Source organism: Chenopodium album, chromosome 25 (assembly GCF_948465745.1).
Source record: "Chenopodium album chromosome 25, dcCheAlbu1.1, whole genome shotgun sequence".
Classification (NCBI taxonomy): Eukaryota; Viridiplantae; Streptophyta; class Magnoliopsida; order Caryophyllales; family Amaranthaceae; genus Chenopodium; species Chenopodium album.
The window spans coordinates 4,002,367-4,024,835 of record NC_137858.1 but is presented as its reverse complement, the minus strand read 5'-3'; the positions used below and the strand labels follow the sequence as shown (position 1 = coordinate 4,024,835).

Genomic DNA, 22,469 nt, shown 5'->3' with positions numbered 1-22,469 from the left:
TGGAAATGTGGTTTGTAAATGAATGAATGTATGATGAGTTTGTGATGTTGACTGTTGATGATGAGTCAAGAGTGTTTGTGAGAGTTTAGAAGTTGGATTTTGCCATTTTGGATAAAGGAAATTGGAGGGGGAAGCACCTAGAATTGGGTTTTGGCTGTTTTTGGTATTGTTTCATGGGTTTTGGGCCTTCTTCTCATGAAGGAAATCAGGTGTTAATGTAGAATCTAATGATCGAGTCGATTCCATGATTATGTGTTCAATTGACAAAACTAACTCGTTTCTAATTATCCAAAAATTATATGTATTGTGTAAATAATGATTTAATTAATATAATAATGTAACTTTATTAACAACTATTGTCCAAAAATAATCTCAAAATCCTCAACCTTATTAACCCGTATTGTCCAAAACTTGATGTAAAATATTTAGTTAATCAATATAATAATTCAACTTTTCTGTCCAAAAATTGAATTAGTAGGATCATCATTCCATTTATGGCCTAAGAAAATTGACAATTTTATTTAACAACCCATTTGCTAATACTCCATAACAAACTTAGAGATGAAATTGAGATTACATTGATTCACTATTTTTAGTTTGTTAATAACGTGTTTTCCTACTAGAACTCTTTATACGTAGAGGTGGATATTTGAAAGCTTTCAGGTGGCTTAGAGAAAAATGAAATTCATTCACACCCACTTTCCTTTATAATTTAAAATTAACCAAAAAAAAAAAACAAAAAGAAGCAATATGTAATTGAAAGAAACTTGGACGAATGTACAATTACTCGGTACCCTGTATCACTGTATGATACAACTCCAATTCGGTACATATAAGTTTCAATTCATATCACACTACACAATCATCTTCCACATAATAAAGAGATACCCGTAGCATAAAATAATAAAACAACATATATATATATATATATATATATATATATATATATATATATATAAATCTTCATTCTATGATAAACTTGTTATTTGTTATATACTTTTGTCTAATGAAATAAGGTTTTGATAAAGGAAACATTGTAGTCTTTGTAAAACTTCTTTAAATTATACATGTGTCATAAGTATGAAATTCAATTGTCAAATTGTATATGAAATAATTTAGACATATGAGTGAGATAGTAAAAAATCGAGATACAAATACATTATGTTGATGTAAGACTCATATGGATACATAAGATGAGGAAATTTTTAGCAGTTATTATATCCCATTTATCTATACTAGCTCCGTTTCTCATATTATTTGCAACCAATTAAATAAAGTGTGAGTAAAATATATTTAATAGTTGTAAATCATATGAAACGGAAGTAGAATTTGCAGTTTTGTCACATTACACATTGCCAATTTGTTATGTGGACTGTTGTGGAGTATGTGCTCATCTCTCCTTGTAAATAAATCCACTAGTACAAAATCTAAACCTGAACTCTAAGGTATGCCAAGTGTTAGGCTACACTTCTCCCATCTGGCATTTCCATATTCTATGCCCTCTTCACTACCACTTACGCCTAATCCCATTTTTCTCCTCATTTTTTTTTTTTTACTCTTCCACATTCCAATAACAAACCCAACAATTCAACATTTGAGTCACAAAAATTCTCAAAAAATTAATAATCATGCTCTAATTCTAGATACAGAAACTGTATATGTCACATAAAAAGTGTACATAATATCATTATTTATATAAAAATTATGATGGCTAATTTACAAGCTAACCATCAATTACTCAACATTTCCAGAAGACTCTCCATTTCTGGTGAATCCAAGTCATATAAACCAGTTGTAATTACAAAATCATTAGTACTAATACATAAAAATAAGTGTATTATTAGAGGCGGGTTATTTAAATTAGCATGTATTAGTAGTAGTGATAACAGCAACAGCAGTGCTCTGGTACAGCAGCGTCCACCTAGTACAGATGAAGAAGTGGGGGTGATGATTGATCAGACGGCTGAAATTGAAATCAGAAAAAATGAAGGGTTTGATGAAAGTAATGAGATTGAGTATTTGGTGAAAGAGTATGGTTGGAAAGTGAGGAGGATGAAAGAGGATAGGAGTGAAATGAAGAAGGTTGCTCAAGTTCAAGCTGAAGCTTTTCATGTTCCTTCTCTTTTCTTTGATGATTGGTTCTTTAGTTTCTTTAAGGTACCCTTCTTTTTAATTTCATTATTTAATTATTCTCGTTTTTTATCTTTATTGCGATAATAACTTACATGTGAGTTGGGACGTCAAACTTACAATTAAATATGTACTAATGGGCTTGTATGTGGTGAGACTCTCCTCCAACGTGAGCGTGTCAGTGGGTTTAATTTGTGTATAGCTCAAAGATCTACATGTGAGTTGGGACATTTGACTTAGGATTAAATAAATACTAATGGGTTTCTATGTGGTGAGATTCTCTTCCAACGTGCGCATGTCATGTAGGCTTGTGTATTATGCAACAAAATCACACATTGGTCAGTGCTATTGACCATTTAGGGAATTCTGTTTTAAATTATTATACTAGTACATAGCTCTTAATGGGAAATGTGACGTCTTGTTATAACATTACATTGTTTATGATAAGTTCTATGATCATCATAATTGAAGAATTTTCCAGTCAAACTTTTAAATTAATGCTTAATTACAGGGTAATTTGTCGTATAATTTGATGAAATGATCTTAATATATATAGTTATTCACTTGTCAGGCTGAAGTTCTTGCTGGACTTATTTATAGATTACGCAACTCTCCTCCGGACAGGTAATTTCTTCATCCTTATATAATGAACTAAAGAATCATTGCTTAGTCTAGATACAATTGGAAATTAATTATGGATGCATGTAGTTTTAGTAACTTCACTTAAAATCAACCTTCTTGCCATTGTAGAGTTGAATTTATACAAGTTTCTTTGCTGTTGCATAATTAAACAGCTCAACACAATCGTAATGCATATAATTGTAGAGGCTACGAGTATATGTTTCTATGTAACGTGACAACAATTCAAGAAATATAATTGTAATGATAAACCATTTATACTTCCGTTGAACTATTGTTACGTTACCTGAAACTCTAAAAGCACATGGACTCAAGTGCACCTAATAAGTTATGATTTTTATGTTATTAGGCCAAATTTTGGCTTCACAAGCAATGTTAAAAAATGAAAAAAAGGAATTTGGACTATAGAATGCATGTATTCTTTTCTCAATTTCACAAGGTATTCTGTAACATTCAAGCCAAAAGTCCCAAAAACAAACCTTTGTTTCCTTAAATCAGTTGATGCTGCTGATTAATGATCGAACTTTTGGTTTAGTGTTTGAGGCTGATGCCACAGGATCAAACCTGGTACAGAGTATGGATTCATTAACAGTATCCCATGGTCAATTCCTGTCTCCCATGGCCCATGGAGTCCTAGCTGCACTTGTAAACCAGGCCGCCGATACACAGGCTAAAGGCCTTCTCCTAAACACCCACCCACAGCAACACCCTAACCGCAGTGTTGTTTATCCTGAGAGTTCTTGTTGGACATATAACTGCTAGTTGTATATGAATACAGTTCTTATTTTGATGATAAGAAAATAAAAACAGGTATGCATGTCTGGTGGCAGAGCCCGCAAAGGAGTATGATAGGGATACTTCAATGAATTTTCAGGCAGAACAAGACCAACAGCAACTTGTAGGTGTAGTTGATGTCACTGTATTAAGAGATAACGACGTCATGCAACACCTCCAAGGAGCTCCAGAGTATCTCTATGTTTCAGGAATCGCCGTTTCCAAACACTTCAGGTTTTTGTCTTACACTTCTATGTTTGTTTCAATACACCTCGAGTAGAACTTCATCTTCCAATGACAGTCCAAACTATGAAACTACAGTACATGAAAGTTATATTTTCTTAATCTCACGAGCACCGAACTTTCTGTCTAAAAAGCTAATTAAACCTTGTTGACAACTATCTGATTTAAGTGAATGCTTAACTTGCTAAGTATCAGAAACTTATATGCATGGGTACGGAGTTACTAACAGATTTTTAGCAAACATGTCCAGGAGGCAGAAAGTAGCAACTGCTCTGTTGAAAGCCTGTGAGGTAACAGCAGTGTTATGGGGGCATGAATATCTTGTGCTAAGAGCATATGAGGATGATTGGGGTGCTCGTTCATTGTACACCAATGCTGGATATAGGCTGGTGTCCGTAGACCCTATTTGGGTTACTTGGATTGGGAGAAAACGTCGAATCCTCATGATCAAACGATGTTGCTAGTGTTCAGAATCGTTCCTCTCCCTGTAAGTACATCAGCATACAGCATATGTACATCCTTTTACACAGTACTTAAATCTTTACAGGGCCTAGTAATCTTTATTCTTTACTACCCGTACTTAAGTTAAAGGCCTTTTGCTTGAATTTTGTGGGGAAGCCTTGTCGATTGAAGGATGATGGATGATGGATGATGGATTTGGGTAAAGAAGATAATGTTCTGTATCTATTGGAGATGCTCAAAATCATGTTATGTGAACAATGTGACCTCCTTTACCCAAAAGTATTACCCAAATGGAAATCGGAATTACATGTATACTCCTGTTTCCAAGGTTAAATTCCATCCTTCAAAACCTACTTGGCTTATTATGATGTACATTAATCAACACTTTCTCCACTCCCTTCAATCTATACAGTTGACTTTCACGCTTATTAATGCAAAAACTTGCCATTTACAAGATATTGCGTGATTATGCATTTTCTTACATAATCAACAATAATGGTTGAGGTGGCAAATATGAACAGTGCCAATGTATATAATATGTAGATTCAACAAGATTGGAGACAGTATGTACTAGCTAGCCTTAAAATTTAGGCCCGTTATTGGGGCTTAGGGGTTCAATCTAAAAAGGTTATGATCTTATGAACTAATGGGATGGATGTTCTTATCAATCAATTGTCAATTTTAACTCTCCATTTTTTTCCGAGTTAATGACTTATGGAGTAATGGAGTATAAGGTTAATACTTAATAGCACTCCTAATGTAGAGCAACCATTGTATGAAAAATCTTTCAATTCGAAGGAATAAGGCCTCGAGCCTGGTAATGACACTACGCTCGTGTACTCACTGTTTCTTGAACTATCACAAAAACAAATTATTGACACTTTTTTTTACAGCTGCTTATACACAAAATAGTCAAGATAACAAATCATGAACTACAATAATCATTCACTTTTACTTTTGATCATGTCCCTAACATTAATCTAAAAAATAGTTTTAACACTTTTACAGATTAAGAGATTAAATCAGGGCCCAAATCGTATGAGCAATTATAAGAAAAACATAGAGAGAGCAAAACCCGGAGCTTTGACATAGCTTTCTTTCAACAAACACATGCAAACAACCCAGAATCACACATGCAATTAACAAAGAACATCAGATGTTCTGCTACAACTAATTACAAGATTAGCTATCTGCTTTGTAATCATCACACCCATTTACATTTTTTGTAATGGGGGACGACTTCCACACGTGCTACAAAAATTTCCTACTATGGTCCCAACATCAACATGGGTCTTCCCTCTTTAGCCTGATGGTTAAACGTAAGATCGACTTGTGAGTTGTAACGACTACCTTTTTCCGAATATTCAAAAATACTACTTGTATTTACTTCTGAGATGTGATGAATTTTACTCGTGACTTAGTAGTGTAAAATCTGAACTAGTTTTGTGATAACTGTTGTTTTATAAACTGCGGTAAGTTTGAAGATTAACGCGGCTAATCAATTATGAGTATGATTACATGGAGACAAGTCCAAAATTGTAGGTAAAAAAAATAATAAAAAAAAGAAAAGATTGAAATAGTAAAAAGAATGCATAGCCAACATAGTTATGGGTTGTCAAGCAAGCATGCGCTAAATTGCTACAATAATCCCTAATTTACTATGATTACTTGCGTCCATTCAACTTTGCATTTTTTTTTACTTTTGCATATGATTTTGATTCCTTTACAAGAAGCATCACGATTACTCCATTTGATTATTGCATGCTTTCATGTTATAAAAGTTTCACACTGTTCTCAAAAAGGACTAAGGAAGGTTCTTGTTTATAATCTCATCAACTTAGCGTAAAGACTTAAAAAATAAAGTCTTCTTTTTTTTTTTCAACGAGAAGGACACCAAGCATGAGAAGCTTTGATCCTAGGTGTTGAAATTTCTAAGACTTGAGAAATTACTTAACCACGGTTAGTTATAAGAGTTAAGAATCGAGCCAAAGCCATTTCAAGTTCAAACTCAACTTGTCAAGACTATGTTTGAAATTATACAAGTTTCATTTGATTTTTCTCTTCTACTCCGTAATAAATTGAAAATAGATGTCACTTAGTTGATGTTCAAAATTTTACATCAAATTAAATCTCGTCTATATCATTTGCTGTTTATAATCTAGCCTAACAAAACACGGGGCCGGACTTAATTGAGGCCCATAGACCATAGTTCCTAAGGCATAGTGCATAAGTGCATTGGTGGCATTGGTGCAACTACTGGTCCCCTAAGGTAACAAAGGTGTAACGCTGTAAAAATAGAAGAAGATTGAAGCGTGGATTGCGGGGGGCCAACAGCCCACATGGATGAAATTGGGTTGGACTTGACGAATAAAAAAAGTGACTAGAAAAAGGCGGGAATCACATACACAACCAAATTAAATTCGGCGCATGGTGGTTAGTACATAAGAGAGACTTAAAGATTTATGATTAGCCACACTACTTTCTTCCTTAAACATGATGATAATCATCATTATCCGTATCACTTTCCTTTTCTCTTTACTAAAATAATCTACCTTAGTAAACATCTTTATGTGCATATACCAAGTATTTTATATTTCCTCTGTTTTGAAATAAATGTAACACTTTAACTTTTGCACTATTCATATGACATTATGACCATGTAAATTTGTTTTTTAAACTTTTGCACTATTCATATAGATTACTCTTCATGTCTATTTTCAGTTTTTCATTACATCAAGCTTTTATACTTCTTAATAATATATATTTATAATTATTAATGTATGGTTAAAGTTGTGGATTGACATGTGTGTCAATCAAAGTGTTGCAATTATTATGAAACAAAGGAAGTATATGCTATTTACTTTGGCTAAGTTTTTACACATTTTTCTCTACCATGTCTTGTAGTCATCAATATCAAATGTTTTTTTTTATTTTTTATTTTTTTTTTAGAAAATATCAAATGGGGGTTTATTTACAATGATCTGCACTTTAATAATTTTTAACTAGAAATTTATTTATTTTTAAAAAAATTTACACTCGTATTAGTTTTGCAAAAGATATATTACAATAAATTAATGTATGTAAGTGAGTTTTAGAATTTTGTGACACATCAGAATAATGTTTTTTTATGGATTTGCATGATATTAGCAATGATTGATTTTGGATTCATTTCGGCTCAAAGTTTTTTAACTCCATTACAGAGTGGAGAAAACATTTATAAATTGGGAGATCACAGTAAAGTTATATGTAAGAAAATCAATGGAGATGCTTTGCGCCGTCTTGTAGAGATAGTTAATCAAGGCCTATAAAGTTGAAATTTTAAACTACTAAACAAATCAAATGAAATAGCAATATACATGGTTCTAATCTTAATATTGTGTTAATTCATTAATTAGCCTATCTTTGCTTCAACATAGAATAAATTATCTAGCTACTTGTATCAATTATTTGCTCCAACGTAATTACTCTATTATAAGTCCTAAAGAACAATCATTTAGCTATTAGAAGATGTAGAGTAGCTAATCATACTGTCATAAGAGCCAAAATTAAATCTCTAAATCTATGGACCGTTTATATATACTAGAATTTGTACGTACAAAGTATAATTGTATGATGATGATACATTGATACATATTAAAAATGTTGTTAGAAATATAAATGCATGTTGACTTTCTTTAGATAGTTACACTCAACATCATGTTACTCCATAATATCTACAGTAGTTTCTGCTACCAAGTTTAATACTTATATGAAGTAATTTTGTGATGTCAAACTCAATTATACATTAAAATAAAAAGTTTAAACTATGGTTGATCGGATGTACATAACTACATATATAGCATGAAAATCATATGTAATTAGGTCGTATAATAAAATAAGTTCAGATAAACAATACACACCCAAAAAATTAAAATTAAGTAAAATATAGGACAATCGACAATTAATAAGGGAAAAGGAAGTGTCTCAAACTAACAAGTAATAGCGCATACAAGTCGTAGAGGAACCCACACTTAATTTCTTAATTAATGATGAGCACTTTATGCAAGCAATGTAGAAAAGAGTGGCAAAAAAACAATCAATTGAATTTGATTTTTCAACATCCCAATTATCACAAGTGATCATTTTCATGGAGTTATATAAACCCCTCTTAACAAACCTCTATTTGTCACTCCAAAACCCCCCAAATTCTCAATTTTCTCATCATCCCCTTATTCTCAAAAACCCAGAAAAACCCACCAATTTCACAAAAAATCCTCAAATTCAGAACCATAATTTATCAAACATGGGTAAAACTAAAAGCAACCATAGCAATCTTAAAAATGCAATTATAGCATTCTTAGCCCCTCTTCCTTCCATCTTCTTCTACATGTATTTTCTCAAGCATTACTCTGATTCTGAGCATTCTTTCTCCTCCCTTTGGTCATGGTGCTACCAACACCCTTTTCTTCTTGCCAATCTTTTCTTCTTCTTCAACATCAATGTCATGTTCTGGGCTATTGGTCATCTCCAATCCAGCCACTGGGTATGATCACTACTTCTTAAACTTAAATGAGCAATTTTTATTTTGAATTTGAGTAGTTATTTTTGAAGAATTGTTGAATTTACATTCTGGGGTTTGTTTATATTATGTAATTTGTGAGTTTAAGATGTTTTAGGGTGTGAAATTTGATTAGATTTATGAAATTTTTGGGAAATGTACTAAATATTTTTGGAATTTGTTTGTGGGGTTTGATTTTGGGTGCAGATGATTGATCCATATTGGACAGTGATTCCATTGCTGCTAGCTTACTACTATGCAACTCACCCAATAGCAACTTATAATATGTGGAGGTCCAGAATTGTTATAATGTTGACATTTCTATGGAGTTTAAGGCTTTCTCATAACTATTTTCGCCGCGAAAATTGGCAATGGGGGGCGAGGGAGGACTGGCGTTTCACTGATATGCGCCAACAGTATGGCAAAAATTGGTGGTGGGTCTCCTTTTTTGCCATCTATTTTGCTCAGCAGGTATATTTCTTACTTTTCCATATATTTTTGTTTTACTTTAAAGATGTTTATATGAAGATTAAGTTGTTCTGATGCAAAAAGATATATGTTCAAGTTGGTCCTATGATTCGAGGCCGAATTTTACATGTTTCTATTTCAGTTGTGTGATCTTGAGGAAAATGTGCAAGTATGATTTTGTTGTTTAAATGCAGTAGATTTTTAAGCAATGTATGTTTCTTTAGAAGAATTAAGGTTGAGCTCTCTTTATAAGGACCTATAAGAGACTAAGACCGAGAAATTTCTAAATGTATTACAGATATTTTTGATGGGATTAACCTTGCCCTACTACACCATACATACTGTTGAAGCACCATGGAGCATTTGGGATATTGTAGCCATTGCTGTGTGCTTGGCTGGTATAGTTGTTGCTTACTATGCTGACACTCAGCTCCACGAGTTTTCCACCAAGAATGCGGAGTTGAAGGCTTCTGGGAAGCCGATCTTACCCACTTTGGAGGATGGCTTGTGGAAGTACTCGCGGCATCCAAACTACTTTGGGGAGCAGCTGTGGTGGTGGGGACTTGGTATCTTTGCATGGAGCCTTGGACAAGGGTGGATATTCGTAGGAGCCTTTGTTAATACCTTGTGCTTAGCTTATGTGACTGTTCTGGTTGAGGAGAGAATGCTTAAGCAGCCCTTCAGAGCTGAAGCATACCGACAATACCAAAAGACCACCTCAGTTTGGATCCCATGGTTCAAGTCATCATCCCTTGAAGAGACAAAAGATAAGACCAGTTAGTATCATTGTTGGAGTCCCTCGAATTTCACTTTGTAATTGTGTGTTCCTATCCCTCTTTGGCTCTTTCTGAGTTATATAATGATTCATGAATGTTGCTTGTTTGATAGGAAGGGTTCCTTAGCTTTTGTTTTTTTTTTAAAGGTTTTTTCCTTAGATTTTTGCTCCTGTCCTGCCAGTCTAATGTATTGTACGCAATTGTATAGATCAATTGAGTTTTCTTCTTATCTCAACTTGTCCATTAAGTGTTGAACAAAAATGCAAAATCCTATCTTTCTGGTACCAGCTATACACTTTCGTGGTACTTATAGTTATAGTGTGCTAAATCTATACAAGATACTGAGATAGTCTGATTTGTTAGGGGTAAGGATAACAGCCACTATATCTAGGATTTACTTTTGATTTCATTTCACAATACTGCATGCCTGATCAATCTTGGATTCCTTATTGATTCCACTGATCATGTGTCATTTATGTTCTCCTATATAGCTTTGTACAAGAAAATAATGTAGGTCACATTCTGCGAAATATGGTATATTTCTACTGTATAGATCTGTACTTGTGCGACATGTCTATAAATAGCTTTGTACAAGAAAATAATGTAGGTCACATTCTGCGAATCTGCGAAATATGATATATATCTACTGTATAGATCTGTACTTGTGAAACTTGTGTCTATAACTATTACTGATGTGAGCCTGACTGACTTTTTGAGTCAACTGGTATAAGCTGGGGAACATTGTTTGCAGTGGCTTAAACTTCTTCATCAAGGACTTGGGAGGGATTTATGGATAAAGTCAGATAATATATAGATTGACACCAGTAATTACAACAGTGTCATTTAGACTGACAAATTAAAAAGTGTCTTTTAACCATGGATATCAAAGCTCCTTAAACTGTGCATGCAGTTTCCTGCTGAGTAAGTACAATTGATTCCATATCTAATCAAGCCTTCAACATAGGAAATCATTTGTGTCATAGTCATACAGCATAACTAAGCTGGAAATCATCTGAATATCATGCTGCTAGTATCCCTATTACATTATTGAAGCTCTCTCTTATAACACGCTTGTCATCTTCACTCTCAAATATGCTCAGCATTTGATTAGACTGATCTGCTTTTGTTTTACTGTTATACACTATTAGAGGCCATCTAGTTGTTCAACGGCTATAACTTTAATCAGACAACGAAATCAGTTAGTATTGGAAAGATTTATTCCTGGGGTAGCCATTCAAAGTGCTGGTAACTTTGAGTTAGCTTTACCACTGTTCTACAAAGAACTAAGATTAAGATATATATATTTTTTTTATAGCTGTTCATTCCTATCCATCAAGGAGTAAATTCCCTTATCTGTTGAACCTTCTCTGTTTTTTATAACAGCCTCTACAGTCTATACACTAGAAATATGTCTCCTTCGTAGATATGTCATATTTGGCTATTGCAAAAGGTTGTTTGACTTGTGTCTATTTGTCATGCTAAATGGTATTGTTTCTTAAAGGCAGAAAAAGTACAAGTAATAAATTCTTTTACCATAGTAACTACATTTATTTTACACATAAATTCTTAGTAAATGTAAGTGTTGTATTAGTGTTGTGTATTGGCTGACCAATGTGTTCTATGATACGACATATTATTCAGTGACTCATTCAGCATGAGGTTGCTTTTCATTCTGTTGTCTTGTAATAAGAATTAGATTCTGTTCAAAAGAAGGATATGCCTTGTTTTGCATCACACTCAAAATGGCAATGAAGAAAATTATCTAACTCAGGTAATTGTAGAGTGCCAGTCGAAAAGCATGATCACCTGTGCAGTCACTAGATTGACGAACATGTGTGATGTTGGCAATCTTCTTTCTGACTTTGAATTGTGTGGTCTGTCTGGAGAATCAACACAAAGACAAGCAAATGATAGTAAAAGTGTATATAAAGAAATTTTGATTAGAAAAGCAAATGATGTGACATTATCAGCTTAAGCTTGTTTATTCCTTCCTTTGTATGTGCTTATATACCACTGCATGTAGATCAGTCTGCCCAAGCTTTTTATCGTAGTAAAAAACAATGGACAAAAAAGAAAGCATAAACTTCCAGATGGTAGGATGTCAGAAATGGAAGCCTGTTGTTGTCATACTGATTATTTACTTTGTGATGGCTGGTTTAAACCTTTTATTTAAGAAGATCCTTGATGAGGGCAAGAGTCATTTAGTTATAATAACATATCGACTAACCACTGCTGCAATTTTTCTGATGCCTATTGCCTACTTCCATGAAAGGTATATATGTGAGCACAATTCTTGATTCACAAAAGAAAATGGAAAGAACAAATAACAAGGTTCAGGGAATTAATGTCTTGATTGTTGTTGCAGGAGAAGAAGGCTGAATGTTAAGCTCACAACTCCAATTTTATGTTATCTCTTCGTCAGTGCTTTAATTGGGTGAGTAAGAAAATTATGTTTAAAATATTTATTTTTGCTTCTGTTTTTTTCTTCATTTACCATTATGTTTTTTCTTTGAGCTTGCAACTTAAATGTAGTAAAATAATTGAAAAGAATAAGATGTTTACAGGGCAACACTCAACCAGTATCTGTTTCTTCTTGGAATGCAATGCACATCTGCTGCCTTTGCCACTGCCTTCGCCAACATGACTCCTGTCTTAACTTTCCTTTTGGCTATACTACTAGGGTAGGAACTCTTAATTTTACTTTGTCTAGTAGGAGTTTGCTGAAATAAAAGTTATGTAACTTTTTCTAGCTTTTCTCAGGCAAGAAAGTGTGAACTTTAAAAGCACTGGCAAGATAGCTAAAGTGTTGGGTTCAATTATCTGCATCGGGGGAGTTCTTTTAATGATCTTGTACAGAGGAATTCCACTTAACAAAGCAACGTACTCAAGGACTTCTCTATACAATGCTAATAACTTGAGTATGTTTGGTAAGATTGACAGCAAGCATAGATGGATCCTTGGATCAATTTTCCTTGTGCTCAGCACCTCATGCTGGTCTGGCTGGTTCCTTATACAATCAAGCATTGGCAAAAGATATCCATGCAAGTATACAAGCACTGCTTTGATGTCTGCTTTTGGGGCTATTCAGTCAGCAATCTTATGCTTTGCCATCAACAGAAATATGTCCGTATGGATTTTTACTGGAAAGCTGCAGATCTTTACTGTCCTTGCTGCTGTAAGTATGATTTGACCTCCTTTTCTTAATGTGGTAAACTAGTGAATTGTAATCTACTAGTTTTTGAATCAAAATATCATTCTTTTTTACATTTAAATATTTAAAAATGATTAGTAAAGAACTATCGAAGGCCAGACTAATTGTTATAACAGGGACGACTTAATGTATTTTCAGAAACCGCCTCTATGTATTTTGTAGAACCAAAGACATCAAATAGGGTAGGAAGTTTTTACTTTTACGAGAATTTTGAGCAAGATAAATCATTATTGCGCAAATTGCAGGGAGTTTTAGGATCAGGGCTATGCTATGTTGGGATATCCTGGTGTGTTGAACAGAGGGGCCCAGTCTTCACATCAGCATTCATCCCTTTCATACAGATATATATAATAATAATGGATTTAGCCTTCTTTGATGAACAAATTTACCTTGGAAGGTTTGTTTCTTTCACTTTGTTTCTGAATTTCCCTGATACTATTACTTCTGTATCCCTAATATCCATTATATAGGAGTTAATGTCATATTTAACTAGGGGAACAAAGGTAGAAAACAACTGCTTTATTTGACTATTCAAAGCTAGTTATCATGTACAAAAAGATTTTTCTTTTACTATTTTTCTAACTGAGAATTTCAGACAGAGGGAATATTACCTGTACAAAATCAAAATTTCCTTTTTGTTTTACTTATTTTTTTAAAATTTTATTTAATCAATAGTACTCATTCCTGCTTTCTGGGTTGTTAACAGTGTTATAGGATCAATCCTGATGATTTGTGGTCTCTATATTCTTCTGTGGGGTAAAAGCAGAGAGGCATCACAAGAAAACTTAATCAAGCCAGCTGAGGCAGTGCAATGCAATGAAAGTTCTGCAACTGCAATTGACATTATTCATGTCACCAGTTCTGGATGCCCCTCTTAGTTTGGTTTCATTCATCTATGCTCTGGAATTTATATAAAACCTCAGGTCATCAAAACCTACGTGAGATTTTTAGTCAAATTAAAGAATGCTCATCTTGAAATTTCCAGCTTTGGCATATTATGGACCTCAGTCACTGCTTACAAATTTACAATTATTAAAATTAATATGAACTTTCAATATGTTTTTCCAGAAATGCTATCCATCATGGATATCAATTTGTATCTTTCAAAGTTTTCTCCTTCGTAGATTTGTCAATTTGGCTTTTGCAAAGGTTGTCTATTTCCCATGTTCGTGACTATAAATGGGCAATGGATTCTTAAAGGCAGAAAAAGTACAAGTAATAAATCCTATTACCATAGTTACTAGATTTATTTTACAAATAAATTCTTAGTAAATGTAAATGTTGTATTAGTGCTGTGTATTGGCTGACCAATGTGTTATATGATACGACATATTATTCAGTAACTCATTCAGCATGAGGCTGCAAGTCATTCTGTTGTCTTGTTATAAGAATTAGATTCTGTTCAAAAGAAGGATATGCCTTGTTTTGCATCACACTCGAAATGGCAATGAAGATAATTACCTAACTTCTGGTAACTGGAGAGTGCCAGCCGAAAAGCATGATCACCTGTGCAGTCACTAGATTGACGAACATGTGTGGCGTTGGCAATCTTCGTTCTGATTTTGAACTGCGTGGTCTGTCTGGAGAATCAACACAAAGGCAAACGAATGATAATTAAAGTGTAAATAAAGAATTTTTTATTAGAAAAGCAAATGATGTGACACTATCAGTTTAAGCATGACGAACCTTTCATTTGTAAGTGCTTATATATCACTGCATGTAGATCAGTCTGCTCAAGCTTTTTGTCGTAGTAAAAAACCATGGACAAAAAAGAAAGCATAAACTTCCAGATGGTAGGATGTCAGAAATGGAAGCCTGTTGTTGTCATACTTATTATTTACTTTGTCATGGCTGTTTTAAACCTTTTATTTAAGAAGATCCTTGATGAGGGAAAGAGTCATTTAGTTATAGTAACATATCGGCTAACCACTGCTGCAATCTTTCTGATGCCTATTGCCTACTTCCATGAAAGGTATTTGTGTGAGCACAATTCTTGATTCATAAAAGAAAATGGAAAGAACAAATAACAAGGTGCAGGGAATTAATGTCTTGATTGTTGTTGCAGGAGAAAAGGTTTGAATGTTAAGCTCACAACTCCAATCTTATGTTATCTCTTCGTCAGTGCTTTAATTGGGTGAGCAAGAAAATTATGTTCGAATACTAATTTTTGCTTCTGTTTTTTCTTCATTGTACCATTTTGTATTTTCTTTAAATTTTCAACTGAAATGTGGAAAATTAATTGAAAAGAATAAGATTTTTTCAGGGCAACACTCACCCAGTATCTGTTTCTTCTTGGAATCCAATGCACATCTGCTGCCTTTGCCACTGCCTTCGTCAACATGACTCCTGTCTTCACTTTCCTTTTGGCTATACTACTAGGGTAGGAATTCTTATTTTAACTTTGTCTAGTAGGAGTTTGCTGAAAGGAAAGTTATGTAACTGCTTTCAGCTTTTCTCAGGCAAGAAAGTGTGAACTTTAAAAGCACTGGGAAGATAGCTAAAGTGTTGGGTTCAATCATCTGCATCGGGGGAGTTCTTTTATTGATCTTGTACAGAGGAATTCCACTTAACAAAGCAACTTACTCAAGGACTTCTCTATACAATGCTAAAAACTTGAGTATGTTTGGTAAGATTGATAGCAAGCATAGATGGATCCTTGGATCAATTTTCCTTGTGCTCAGCATCTTATGCTGGTCTGGCTGGTTCCTTTTACAATCAAGGATTGGCAAAAGATATCCTTGCAAGTATATGAGCACTGCTTTGATGTCTGCTTTTGGGGCTGTTCAGTCAGCAATCTTATGCTTTGCCATCAACAGGAATATGTCCGTATGGATTTTTACTGGAAAGCTGCAGATCTTTACTGTCCTTGCTGCTGTAAGTACGGTTTTGACCTCTTTTTCTTAATGTGGTAAACTAGTGAATTGTAATCTATTAGTTTTTGAATCAAAATATTGTTCTTTTTTACATTTAAGTATTATAAATGATTAGTAAAGCACTATCAAAGGCCAGACTAATTGTTATAACAGGGATGACTTAATGTAATTTCAGAAACTGCCTTTATGCATTTTGTAGAACCAAAGACATCAAATAGGCTAGGAATTTTTTAGTTTTACGAGACTGGAGCTTTTTGAGCAAGATAAATCATTATTGTGCTAATTGCAGGGAGTTTTAGGGTCAGGTCTATGCTATGTTGGGATATCCTGGTGTGTTGAACAGAGGGGCCCAGTCTTCACATCAGCATTCAGCCCTTCCATACAGATATATATAGCAATAATGGATTTAGCCTTCTTTCATGAACAAATCTACCTTGGAAGGTTTGTTTCTTTCACTTTGTTTCTGAATTCCCCTAATACTAATATTTCTTTATCCCTAATAGCCACTGATAGGAGTTAATGTCATAATTAACAAGGGGGACAAAGGAAGAAAATGACTGCTTTATTGTACATCATGTACAAAAAGATTTTATTTTTACTATTTTTCTACTATAATTGAGAATTTCAGACAAGGGGAATATTAGTTGTATAAAATCTAAATTCTCTATTTGTTTTACTAATTTTATTTTTTTTTAAAAAAAATAAAATTAATCAATAGTACTCATTCCTGCTTTCTGGGTTGTTAACAGTGTTATAGGATCAATCTTGATAATTTGTGGTCTCTATATTCTTCTGTGGGGTAAAAGCAGAGAGGCATCACAAGAAAACTTAATAAAGCCAGCTGAGGCAGTGCAATGCAACGAAAGTTCTGCAACTGCAATTGACATTATTCATGTCACCAGCTCTGGATGCCCCTCTTAGTTCTGTTTCATTCATCTATGCTCTGGAATTTATATAAAACCTCACGTCCTCAAAACCTACGTGAGATTTTTAGTCAAATTAAAGAATACTCACTTTGAAATATCCAGCTTTGGCATATTATGGACCTTAGTCACTGCTTTCAAATTTTCAATTACTACGTATTTAAATTAATATGAACTTTCAAGATGTTCTTCCAGAAATGCTATCTATCATAGATATCAATTTTGTATCTTTATAATATTGTGAGCAACATATATTGTATTAAAATGTTAAACACTTAAATGAAAAACAATAACAAATTTCAGATATTATTCAACAATGAGAATAATTGTCATCCATGTTTGTACTCTTCCCACCTCCCCCTCTTTGCTCCTTCCCCTCCCTAGCTTTTACTTTCCTCCATGTGATGCCTTGGTCACCATTGTTATATTAGCTAATAGTTAATTATTGCTAATGTTAAGCCATGGATGGAAGCCTACTTTCCTCCTAATAGGAGAGCAATAAATAGATAATCCAGAATTACCTCACCATCTATGGTTCCAGCTATTATCATGGCATCTAAGATAACTATTTCCCTACAGCTTTATACTTTGAAGTGTTTTATCATTTTCAACAAATCTGGATCAGTATTGAGCTTATTGTATATCCCAGAGATCCTATCTAAAAGATAATGATTTCTGTTATAGCATTGATATAGAACTTAGTCATGTACTTCTATTTAGCAAGTCATATTATTTACTGATACATGGTACAATGCTTTCTCTGACACTCTGACATATTATTTTTGACAAGAAATTTGGAATATTTTATCATTTAAATCATCTAGGTGAAAGTATTTTGAACACCAATATAAGATGCTCAGTTGAAAGACTGAAAGAGGATTAATGTGGCATAGGATTGTTGGTCAGGACCAGAAAGGCAATTTTCCCTCCTTTAGCAGAAGTATGGATATGTTTCATTAATGGCAGTTATGTTTAACACTAGCTATACTAGCTCTCTTTACCAAACACTACTCAGTCTGGCCTAAATAAGGTAATTAATCTCATATCAGTTCTGTGAGGCCAACAGCCATATGGCATTATGGCATATTGAAGCTGTCTTTGTTATCCTATATTCTGCTAGTTCTCAAACTAAAAATATAAGCATAGAGTCATTGACAGCATTTGGCTACACTAACTAGCACCCATTGTACTACATAAAGTTTCTGAGGTTCTTTGGTCATTCAAAGACAATAATTCTTGTATCAGCAATAAAACAAGTAGCTGAAAGCTATATTTAGTGGTGATATTGGAAGTCTTAAAGAAAATTTGTGTTTCTGATATATTTACCAAATCCTACTTTTGCAAGATGTTCTACTTTCTTCAGCATGTGCACATCTGACATCTCTGTATCTGGAAACAGTATCCTAACACAGTATTCTAAGATACACTTATAGCAATTGTAAATATGTACATATGCTGTATAATCTTATTTAATGGCTTCTAAATGTGTTATATGATATGACATATTATTCTTGTTGGTTAATTGCACTTGAGGCTATTCCGTTTTTGGTCATTCTGCTGTCCTGTTGTTAGAATAAGATTCCGTTAAAAAGAAGGGTATGCCTTGTTTTACATCACACTCTAAATGGAAATGAAGAACATCTCCTAATCTGGTAAGTGTAAAGTGATTCTTGATCAGTCTATGAGATGAGTAGATGATGACAAAGGCGTGTGACCTTGGCAAACTCCACTGTAATTTGAAATGTTGGGAAGGATCAACCAAAAGTTAACGAAAAATAGAATATAAAAATGTGTTGATGCGAAGTTCTTTCTTGAAAAAGCAGATGATGTGATATGTCTAGTTTGAGTTACTGTTTCTTTAGTTTTGTTTGCTTATACTTTGCTGCGGTTTGAGCAGTCTGGCAAACCTTTGCTACAAAAGGCAACAAAGAAGAAAATTTAACGTGTAACCAAGCCTATGGCGGGATATCAGCAATGGAAGCCTGTTGCTGTAATATTGGCTGTTTACTTTGTGATTGCAGTATTAAACATCTTATTTAAAAAGATTCTTGACGAGGGTACGAATCAGTTGGTTATAATCACATACAGACTGACTTCTGCTTCAATTTTTTTGGCACCCATTGCCTACTTCTGTGAAAGGTAAATCATCTGCAAACATTAATTGAATTGACTTATTATGTGCAACAAACCCTGATATAAACAAGTCTATAGAAAATATTGGTTAAAAAATCAATGTGGGTGCTAAGGTATGTATTGTGTTTGCAGGCAAAGTGGAGTAAAGCTCACAACTTCAATTTTATGCTATACCTTCTTCAGTGCTCTCATTGGGTGAGAGAAAACAGTTGTAGCTTACATACTTGATGTTGGTTTCCCCTTCCCCTTTTAAATGAATGAAGTTTTTGTTCAATGAGATGGCTTACTTTAACTGTGGAGAATTGGTGAATTGATGGTTGTTTTCAGGGCAACGCTCACTCAGTACCTGTATCTTCTTGGGACACAATACACATCTGCTGTATTTGCTAGTGCATTCGCTAATATGAGCCCTGTATTCACTTTCCTTTTGGCTTTACCTCTAGGGTGAGATGCAGTTTCATTCCTAATAGCACATTTGTTGTAAAAATATAATGTCTTAACTGCATTTAGCTTTTGCAGGCAAGAGAAAGTGAACTTGAGAAGCAAATATGGGATAGCTAAAGTGTTAGGTTCACTTACTTGCATCGGTGGAGCTGTACTACTCATCCTGTACAGAGGAATTCCACTGTCCACATATCATGCTAAGCATTTGAGTACGCCTTCTAAGTCTGGCAGCAAGGAAAAATGGATTCTTGGTTCAATTTTCCTTCTGTCAAGCGCTGTGTGTTGGTCTGGATGGTTTCTTATACAGTCAAAGATTGGAAAGAAATACCCACGTAAATACTCGAGCACAGCCTTGATGTCATCTTTTGGTGCTGTTCAATCAGCAATTCTATGTTTTGCCATCAACAGAGACATTACAATATGGATTCTGAGGGGAAAGCTGCAAATCTTTACTGTGCTATTTGCTGTAAGTACGAATTATTATTTGCTGCAAATCGTAGTTTTTAGTCTTTATATCAAAGTTAATATGCCAATATCAATCTTAAGCATAAATTAGTTAATCAGTAATTCACTATTAAAGGTCCCACCAATTATTTCTTTTGGGATTTCTTTGAAGGATTCTCAAAATCTTCCTTTATGCAATAGAGAAAGACATCAATTTCCAAGATATTCTTTCCTGTAAGCTTAGGTTTAAGTTGAGTGCATATATTTTTGTAAATAAGATTATGCTTTTAGAACATGAAGAAATCTGTTGATGTTAAAATGCAGGGAATTTCGGGGTCAGGACTATGCTATGTTGGTATGTCATGGTGCGTTGAACAGAAGGGTCCAGTGTTTACTGCAGCATTCAGCCCTTTCATACCAATTTTTGTTACCATAATGGATTTCGCCTTCTTTCATGAAGAGATTTATCTTGGAAGGTTTGTTCTCTTCGCTTTGTTATATAGATAGTTTTCCCTCCGTCCCATTTAAAAGTCAACACTGCTAACGATCAGGAGGGGAAAAAAAATTTGGATTGGTGTAATATGTTATGATCTGAGTAACTTACGACTCAAAACATGCAAAAATGACATATAGATGAGACAGATCATATGGAATTATAATTTTTTAGTTGTTTTGCTTCCCTTTTGATCATATTCAAAGTTCTGTTTTTTTATTTTTGCGTTGTTAACAGCGTTATAGGATCCATCATGGTTATATGTGGTCTATATATGCTACTGTGGGGCAAAAGAAATGAAGCGCAACATAACATCAATAGGCCAGCTGAAGCAGTGGAATGCCATGGAAATTCTGCAACTGCAATCAACATTATTTGAGTCACCTCCAATTCAGAATGCTCCTCTTATCTTAATTGATGTATTTGTGCTCTGGACAATAAGATTTTCATGTTCTTTGGAAATTAATAAAATCTCTTGGAACCATTTTAAAGTACTCCGTACTTTATATTTTAAAGTATTAGCTTTATTATCCATCCAAGCAATACAAAATCTACTTACGCTACTCATTTGCTCATTTTGAAGCTCTTTTATACTCCATAGTTTTATACTTGTATATCTTTTCATGTATAGAGTAGTTTGTGTTGCTTTTGTTGTGAGATCAGGGCGTCTAACATATATCTCTTGATTAATCATCTACCTTTGCAATCTATTCACCAAGTTTTCTTAAAACTCAATATTAGATATTCCGAGAAGATAGTTTATTATCTAATTTCTCTGACTCAAATAATCAAAGGTATTGCATTTCATCCGATAGAATGAATTAAGCTGCCTTCTTCTTAGTTTTCTTTTTTTTTTTTTTTTTTTTGAGGTAATGAGGTGGCTTAAATAATAGTTAAAGAGTTTACAAAAGATTGGCAACCATAAGTGGTATGCCACAAAGTTACATCCTGGAGATCTTGTTCACTAGCAGTACTATTAGTGTCTACAATAATCTGATGCATACAACAGTTTGGTGGAGCAAATATATTACATATCTGATTCAAAATATTTAGAGATCTTCTCGCTTCTTTGGCCAGGATGTCTGCCACCTTGTTTTTACCCCTTTCTCCATAGAATAGCTTGACATCAGTGAGCCCCTGTAGCCGCAGCCTGCAATCATTTGTTTTAGGGGTTAGAGAATAAGATAAGCTGCTATTAAGATCTTGTACTATGGATTTGCAGTCAGTCTCCAGATAGCAATGTGTCCACCCATTTTGAGAGATCCAATCAAGAGCAAGGGATATAGCTTTTAGTTCTGCATCTCTAGCATCTATACAGAATCCTTTCCAATTATAGCCCTGAACCCAGTTACCAGATGATCTCTACATATTCCTGCACAACCAGTTAGCTTGGAAGAAAGGATGAAGGAAGCATCAACATTAATTTTGTAGAAAGAGGAGGGAGGGGGGTCCCATGCAAGGGTTTTAGGCTCTTTTCTAGTTTCATGGTGGGTTGAGAAGAACCATTCACTAGCAGCCCAAATGCATTGGGAGGAAGATTTTTTTGCCGGTATGTTATTTTTGGAGAAAATCCATTGGTTTCTTCTTTTCCAGATATGCCAGAGGGCAAAGCTGAAAATGATGTTCCAAGGTATTGAATTTTAGTGGAGTGATTTGTTCTTCAGATTTCTGCAAATCCAAACTTGGGTTGATTCAGTCTGTGATTTGTGGTTTGAAGAAGGAAGGGAGAGTTCATCCCAGATTTCAGAGGCTCTGGGTAGGCAGAAAACAAGTGATCAATGGATTCAATGAGAGAAGGGCAAAAGGTGCAAGAATTGGAATTTTTTATTTTTCTCTTCTGGAGATTTTGGCCTGTTGGTAATCTATCCCACAATAATTGCCACAAGAATAGTTTAATCTTTGGGTAAGTTGGAGTTTCC

General features: G+C 34.2%; 5 protein-coding genes across 7 annotated transcripts; all 5 read left to right on the top strand.

Moving 5' to 3' along the window:
- The first annotated feature begins 1,487 nt into the window (after window positions 1-1,487).
- On the top strand, window positions 1,488-4,702 carry LOC145615311 (GCN5-related N-acetyltransferase 10, chloroplastic-like). Of its 3 annotated transcripts, XM_081670373.1 has the most exons (5): window positions 1,488-2,157; window positions 2,702-2,754; window positions 3,580-3,777; window positions 4,037-4,274; window positions 4,401-4,702. In XM_081670373.1, the coding sequence occupies exons 1-4, from the start codon at window positions 1,705-1,707 to the stop codon at window positions 4,248-4,250; spliced, it is 918 nt and encodes a 305-aa protein (XP_081526499.1). In that variant the 5' UTR covers window positions 1,488-1,704; the 3' UTR covers window positions 4,251-4,274; window positions 4,401-4,702. The 3 variants fall into 3 exon arrangements, with proteins under 3 accessions (XP_081526499.1, XP_081526500.1, XP_081526498.1); XM_081670374.1 differs by lacking the exon at window positions 4,401-4,702 and having other exon boundaries at window positions 4,024-4,161; XM_081670372.1 differs by having other exon boundaries at window positions 1,489-2,157; window positions 4,037-4,702.
- A 3,731-nt stretch (window positions 4,703-8,433) lies between these two features.
- LOC145615034 (uncharacterized protein C594.04c-like) lies at window positions 8,434-10,297 on the top strand. The gene is made up of 3 exons (XM_081670114.1): window positions 8,434-8,770; window positions 8,993-9,256; window positions 9,552-10,297. The coding sequence occupies exons 1-3, from the start codon at window positions 8,531-8,533 to the stop codon at window positions 10,032-10,034; spliced, it is 987 nt and encodes a 328-aa protein (XP_081526240.1). The 5' UTR covers window positions 8,434-8,530; the 3' UTR covers window positions 10,035-10,297.
- A 1,698-nt stretch (window positions 10,298-11,995) lies between these two features.
- Window positions 11,996-14,352, top strand: LOC145615548 (WAT1-related protein At3g30340-like). Its single transcript, XM_081670622.1, has 6 exons — window positions 11,996-12,301; window positions 12,395-12,463; window positions 12,594-12,710; window positions 12,790-13,204; window positions 13,486-13,637; window positions 13,947-14,352. Exons 1-6 carry the CDS (start codon window positions 12,090-12,092, stop codon window positions 14,116-14,118), a joined length of 1,137 nt encoding a protein of 378 aa, XP_081526748.1. The 5' UTR covers window positions 11,996-12,089; the 3' UTR covers window positions 14,119-14,352.
- A 678-nt stretch (window positions 14,353-15,030) lies between these two features.
- LOC145615409 (WAT1-related protein At3g30340-like) lies at window positions 15,031-17,177 on the top strand. Its single transcript, XM_081670483.1, has 6 exons — window positions 15,031-15,212; window positions 15,306-15,374; window positions 15,504-15,620; window positions 15,700-16,114; window positions 16,403-16,554; window positions 16,863-17,177. Exons 1-6 carry the CDS (start codon window positions 15,031-15,033, stop codon window positions 17,032-17,034), a joined length of 1,107 nt encoding a protein of 368 aa, XP_081526609.1. The 3' UTR covers window positions 17,035-17,177.
- A 1,584-nt stretch (window positions 17,178-18,761) lies between these two features.
- LOC145615302 (WAT1-related protein At3g30340-like) lies at window positions 18,762-20,973 on the top strand. The gene is made up of 6 exons (XM_081670365.1): window positions 18,762-19,175; window positions 19,302-19,364; window positions 19,497-19,613; window positions 19,689-20,079; window positions 20,382-20,533; window positions 20,788-20,973. The coding sequence occupies exons 1-6, from the start codon at window positions 18,994-18,996 to the stop codon at window positions 20,927-20,929; spliced, it is 1,047 nt and encodes a 348-aa protein (XP_081526491.1). The 5' UTR covers window positions 18,762-18,993; the 3' UTR covers window positions 20,930-20,973.
- Window positions 20,974-22,469: the final 1,496 nt, after the last annotated feature.

What these genes read in the sequence shown, in the direction of transcription:
- LOC145615548 (XM_081670622.1), top strand. Translation starts at nt 12,090, where the DNA reads ATGGACAAAAAAGAAAGCATAAACTTCCAGATGGTAGGATGTCAGAAA. An exon ending in TTCGTCAGTGCTTTAATTGG is followed by an intron (nt 12,464 to 12,593) that starts GTGAGTAAGAAA and finishes AGATGTTTACAG; the next exon opens with GGCAACACTCAACCAGTATC. An exon ending in TCTTTACTGTCCTTGCTGCT is followed by an intron (nt 13,205 to 13,485) that starts GTAAGTATGATT and finishes CGCAAATTGCAG; the next exon opens with GGAGTTTTAGGATCAGGGCT.
- LOC145615409 (XM_081670483.1), top strand. Translation starts at nt 15,031, where the DNA reads ATGGTAGGATGTCAGAAATGGAAGCCTGTTGTTGTCATACTTATTATT. An exon ending in TTCGTCAGTGCTTTAATTGG is followed by an intron (nt 15,375 to 15,503) that starts GTGAGCAAGAAA and finishes AGATTTTTTCAG; the next exon opens with GGCAACACTCACCCAGTATC. An exon ending in GAACAAATCTACCTTGGAAG is followed by an intron (nt 16,555 to 16,862) that starts GTTTGTTTCTTT and finishes GGTTGTTAACAG; the next exon opens with TGTTATAGGATCAATCTTGA.
- LOC145615302 (XM_081670365.1), top strand. Translation starts at nt 18,994, where the DNA reads ATGGCGGGATATCAGCAATGGAAGCCTGTTGCTGTAATATTGGCTGTT. An exon ending in TTCTTCAGTGCTCTCATTGG is followed by an intron (nt 19,365 to 19,496) that starts GTGAGAGAAAAC and finishes GGTTGTTTTCAG; the next exon opens with GGCAACGCTCACTCAGTACC. An exon ending in CTTTTGGCTTTACCTCTAGG is followed by an intron (nt 19,614 to 19,688) that starts GTGAGATGCAGT and finishes TAGCTTTTGCAG; the next exon opens with GCAAGAGAAAGTGAACTTGA.
- LOC145615034 (XM_081670114.1), top strand. Translation starts at nt 8,531, where the DNA reads ATGGGTAAAACTAAAAGCAACCATAGCAATCTTAAAAATGCAATTATA. An exon ending in ATCTCCAATCCAGCCACTGG is followed by an intron (nt 8,771 to 8,992) that starts GTATGATCACTA and finishes TTTTGGGTGCAG; the next exon opens with ATGATTGATCCATATTGGAC. An exon ending in CCATCTATTTTGCTCAGCAG is followed by an intron (nt 9,257 to 9,551) that starts GTATATTTCTTA and finishes AATGTATTACAG; the next exon opens with ATATTTTTGATGGGATTAAC.
- LOC145615311 (XM_081670373.1), top strand. Translation starts at nt 1,705, where the DNA reads ATGATGGCTAATTTACAAGCTAACCATCAATTACTCAACATTTCCAGA. An exon ending in CGCAACTCTCCTCCGGACAG is followed by an intron (nt 2,755 to 3,579) that starts GTAATTTCTTCA and finishes AAATAAAAACAG; the next exon opens with GTATGCATGTCTGGTGGCAG. An exon ending in GCCGTTTCCAAACACTTCAG is followed by an intron (nt 3,778 to 4,036) that starts GTTTTTGTCTTA and finishes AAACATGTCCAG; the next exon opens with GAGGCAGAAAGTAGCAACTG.